The 5,080-nt window shown below is 36.1% G+C and overlaps 1 protein-coding gene across 1 annotated transcript in view; it reads left to right on the top strand.

The window, feature by feature from the left end:
- The window catches only part of ctsf (cathepsin F), a 10,760-nt gene that overhangs the window by 3,216 nt on the left and 2,464 nt on the right, over positions 1–5,080 (top strand). The window contains exons 2-11 of the mRNA XM_016576303.1: positions 682–801; positions 1,135–1,216; positions 1,412–1,470; positions 2,102–2,174; positions 2,488–2,601; positions 2,841–2,989; positions 3,114–3,210; positions 3,473–3,553; positions 3,652–3,771; positions 4,878–4,942. Coding sequence (XP_016431789.1) covers positions 682–801; positions 1,135–1,216; positions 1,412–1,470; positions 2,102–2,174; positions 2,488–2,601; positions 2,841–2,989; positions 3,114–3,210; positions 3,473–3,553; positions 3,652–3,771; positions 4,878–4,942 — 960 coding nt within the window. The remainder of the gene's footprint in view (positions 1–681; positions 802–1,134; positions 1,217–1,411; positions 1,471–2,101; positions 2,175–2,487; positions 2,602–2,840; positions 2,990–3,113; positions 3,211–3,472; positions 3,554–3,651; positions 3,772–4,877; positions 4,943–5,080) is intronic.

Below are 5,080 nucleotides of genomic sequence, written 5' to 3'. Positions count from 1 at the left end.
AAAATATGCTATAATTCCAGCCAATCAGAGACGAGGCTGCTAAATTCTGATTGGCTGCCTTGACAACCATTCACAACATTTTGTGATTTTTTTTTAGGGCGGGCATCAGGTGAGAAAGCTAGTGAAACGTTGCACGCGCTAAAGAGAAGGTCTGCACACATCCAAAAACTTATTTTAAATGCAAAATTGATTTTCGTGCGCTCCAAATACTTTCTTCTTCGCAAGACAAACATTTTCTCCACAAAACGCACTTTTGCGTGCTCAAAATATGATCTTTCGCACGCAGAATTGCGGCAGAGATGTAATCCCATACAATTGCAGGTTTTCAAAGAGAGATGGCGACAAAGAGGCAAAACTTACGGACTGCAGCTTTAACTACAGAAATGTTACACAGATGGAAGAATACAAGAAGCATCAGGGCGGTATATTTAAAAGCTGTTGAAAAGCCTACTGTTGTATAAATACCATAAATTCTTGCAGCTTGTGATATAAACAATTGTGTATTTATTTATATGAATTATTAGAACGTTTCTATAAATCTTTATCTATTAAATGTCCATCTTTATTGAAATATGTGACAAATGTATTAAGATTATTTATAGAAGTTTGATATTCCACAACTATAATTATTCCTCCATTGAAAAAAAATAGTCTTTAATTTCTGTTTTGTGTCTTCCACAGCTGGTAAAAGGTGTTCGGTACAGTATTATGGTTGAGATTGGAAGCACTCAGTGTAAGAAATCTCTAAAGCTGAGTGGTGTGGACACCTGTGACTTTTTCCCAGAGCTTCACAAACAGAAGGTGAGCAAATACTAATTCTTAAGCCATATAAAACATCACTACTCAGTGTCTTGTAATGGCAAATTCAGATGATTCTGTAACAGTCAATACACAGCACACAACCCATTTAGGGTGGAATTTAATTTTGTCCATTATTAGCATGTTTGCGATTTTGATTTTGATTTCATGTTCAAAATAATTCAAATCCAGTATGATAACCCCATGTTTTTGTTCAAAAATTAGCCAGAAGTTTGGCAAAAGTTGAACTTGCCCATCTGCTGCAAAGAAATGCAGTTCTTGTAAATTTACAATCCACATTCTCGGTCCTAATCACCCCATTCTGTCTCTCCACAGACGGAGGTTTGTTTGTTTGAGGTTTGGGACATTCCCTGGGAAAATAAATCCACCCTACTTAAACAGAAATGCCAGCCTGCGGGTCAGTAGCCTGGGACAGATGGCAGATCTGTCAGCCTCATGTAGTCCAAATCATCTTTATCACATGATATACTGCTGTGGTGTAAAACACAGAGACATGCATACTCATTGTAGTGTTTTAGGACAGGATATAAAGTGATTTTGATCATACAGCCACATGCATGTGTAGTTAACCTTGATATTGTTCATGCCTTAGTTTCCAAGGAGCTCAAAAAGGTTGCAGCCGTACCTCTAACCCATGGCAAACCCATGAAGGTATGGATAAGTGTGCAGTGTACACCAAAAATGTCATTAAAATATTTGCAATTTGCAATTAACCCTATAAAGCCTACTGTATCACAACTTTGTTGAAAAACCTATTGTGCACAATCTACTACATGCTATCTGTCGTCTGATTATTAGTATAAACATAAAAGACCTTTTAGTATGTCCCCCATCAGGTCATGGTTCATGTGTCTTTTTGCTGTGAAATCTTTACTAATTTTTATAAAGTAAATGTAAGAATAACTTTTATATTGTTAGCAATATTACAAGATGAACACGTAACGGACTGAAGCAACTTAGAATATGAATATGTAGAATATGAGTATCAAATATAATACATGAGGCTTCTGAGAAATATTTTTTCCTCCTCAATTATGAGCTCCATATACTCATTATTATATTATATGAGCTATATAAAAGCCTGATGTATCAAATATAATACTCAACAAAAAAAACACACACATGCAAACTTTTCATATTTTGTCTAAAATTCAATAAACAGTTCCATTTCAGTTTTTTTTTTTTCAAACCATTATTTAAAATGTCAGGCTTTACAGTGTTAAATATGTGTGAGCTTTTCATCATGCATTTTATGATTTTTTTTATTTTTTGCTATTTTCAGGAAACTGTGGAGCTTTTGACCGAGTTTAAAAACTTTATGATCACATACAATCGAACATACAGCTCCCAAGAAGGTAAAACACAGAACATACTTTACATTACTATGAATTTGTCACACTTGTACTTTATTCTACATTTTACAATGTAATTTCTCAGGTACTTGGAAATTTGTAATAATAATAAACAAGTAATCAGTTTGTAATCTTGTGCAATTTTATAAGTATACATATACAGTATATTAATATATATTACCTCTCACATAGATACCATAATGTAAACTATTACCATATTAGTTTTCTACACTAGTATGTCAGTTAATGGCGATCTGTAATGCACATAACACAATAAAAATCCTTTCTTTAAGCACTGATCCATTACACTCCACAGAGGCAGAGAAGCGTCTGCGCATTTTCCAGGAGAATATGAAAACGGCACAAACGCTGCAATCTCTGGAACAGGGGTCAGCTGAGTACGGGGTCACCAAGTTCAGTGACCTCACAGGTATGTTTATGGATTTGTTGATTATCGGTGATTACTCCGTTAATAAAATGAGCAAAAATCGCCAATTAGTGATGACTCGGTGGTCAAAAGTAACAATCCAAGCCAAAATTGATGATTAACAATAGTTATTACATGATTCAAAGACGCTGTAACAACATTTGTAACACTTGAGGCCAGTCTAATATATATCGAGTGTAAGATCATATCAATGCAGCTGATCCCAACCTCTGTGTGTTTAGAGGATGAGTTCAGAATGATGTACCTGAACCCAATGCTGAGTCAGTGGAGCCTGAAGAAGGAGATGAAGCCAGCGACTCCGGCTAGTAAGGCTGCTCCTGACAGCTGGGACTGGAGGGACCACGGGGCGGTCAGTCCTGTGAAGAATCAGGTATGATGGCACAGATTAGCGTGAATCAGTGAAACATCAGTCTGAGTACGTCTGCAGAATTTAACTTCAAATTAACAGGTTTTATTATAATCAGTTAAACATTTTAACGGACCGTCTGTTGCAGGGCATGTGTGGTTCCTGTTGGGCATTTTCTGTGACTGGAAACATTGAGGGACAGTGGTTCAAGAAAACCGGACAGCTTCTTTCCCTCTCTGAGCAGGGTAAATATGAACTACAATACCGTTTTAAAGTTTGGGGTCAGTGAGAGATTTTTTTTTTTTAAGGGAATTAATACTTTTATTCAGCAAGGATGCATTCACAACTGATCAGAAATGACAGTAAAGACATTTATAATGACAAAAGATTTCTATTTCAAATAAATACTGTTCTTTTGAACTTTCTATTCACCAAAGAATCCTGAACAAATAACTAAATTCAGTGAAAAGGTACATTGATTTCTTTGCTCACCTCTTTACCTCACAGAATTAGTGGACTGTGATAAACTGGACCAAGCATGTGGAGGTGGACTGCCGTCTAACGCTTACGAAGCCATTGAGAAGCTTGGTAAGAAATAACATTCCCTTTCAATCAAACTACCTATAGGGAATCTGTAAGAATAAACATGTCCCATATAAATGTGCTTCTTTCTTTTACCTATAAAGGAGGTCTTGAGACAGAAACGGACTACAACTACATAGGACACAAGCAGAGCTGTGATTTCTCTTCAGGGAAGGTGGCCGCCTACATTAACAGCTCCGTTGAGCTGCCTGACAATGAAAACGGTGAGAGATGAGGAACTAGAGATGTGTCAATAAACTCAATTCAATTAAAAACACATTAAAACAACTCTGATGATGGAAATACCTGCACTAGAGGAAATTAAAAATATCAAATATTTATATCAGAACATTTGGAGAGAAATATGAGCTATAAGCTAATCTTACTTAAGTGTTAAAGGGGTCATGACTTTGTTTGGTCTTCCAAAAGAGGACGATATGCTTCGTCATGCCTATAGCTGATCCATTCTGGTCGCTGAGGAAATACTTCAACTTTGCGCTGTGGATCGCCGGATCGACTTCCACCGTGGACGAAGCGGAGTCCAGCCCGGGGTCGTCACATGTGGTTGCCGCAGGCATCACAATATGGTAAGGGACGTAACATTTCCGTCACACGCTTGAGGAATTCGGCCAATCACAACGCACTGGATAGCTGGCCAATCAGAGCACACCTCGCTTTTTCAGACGGATGAGCTTTGTAAAAATCGACGCGTTTCAGAAAGGCGGGGCATAGAGGAGAAACAATAATGTACAGTATGTGTAAAATAATGTGTTTTTTGAACCTTAAACCGCATAAACACATTTCATTACACCAAATACACAAAATAATGTTCTTTTTAGCAGCATCATATGACCCCTTTAATATACCATCGATAATTACAGAGCATCCAGTGTTTTAAATGGAAATACACCTGTGTTCAAAAATTTGGGTAAGATTTATTTAAATGTTTAACTCACCAAGGCTGCATTTAGAGTATTTGATAAAAAATTACAGTAAAAACAGTAATAATGCAAAATATTATTACAATTTAAAGTAACAATTTTCTTTCTTTGAATATATTTATATTAAAATGCTATTTATTCCTGTGATGCAAAGCTAACTTTTTAGAATCATTATTCAAGTTTGTGTCACATGTTTATTCAGAAATCATTATAATATGTTGATTTGCTGCTCAATAAACATTTTTTTATTATTATCAATGTTGAATACAGTTTTACTGCTTAATATCATATTTTCTTTGATGTACACAAAGTTCAAAAGAACAGCACCGATTTAAAGATTTTTTGTTACAGTAGAACTGTAAAATGTCTTGATTGGTATTGCCTTGTAGAGATTGCTGCTTGGCTGGCAGAGAAGGGTCCGGTCTCTGCTGCCCTCAATGCTTTCGCCATGCAGGTAAAACAAACACACCATGGAGCTGCCTCATTGGAAAAATATACCATTAGCATGCATTAATATATTTCCCTGTAATGTTCTGGGCAAAATTGTATATAATGTAATTGATGAGAAAACAGTAAAAAAAAAATGTGTGCG

The sequence above is a fragment of the Sinocyclocheilus rhinocerous genome, unplaced genomic scaffold, assembly GCF_001515625.1.
Source record: "Sinocyclocheilus rhinocerous isolate Xijiao unplaced genomic scaffold, SAMN03320098_v1.1 scaffold474, whole genome shotgun sequence".
Classification (NCBI taxonomy): Eukaryota; Metazoa; Chordata; class Actinopteri; order Cypriniformes; family Cyprinidae; genus Sinocyclocheilus; species Sinocyclocheilus rhinocerous.
The sequence above is the reverse complement of the archived record's forward strand: the minus strand, read 5'-3'. Positions and strand labels throughout refer to the sequence as shown.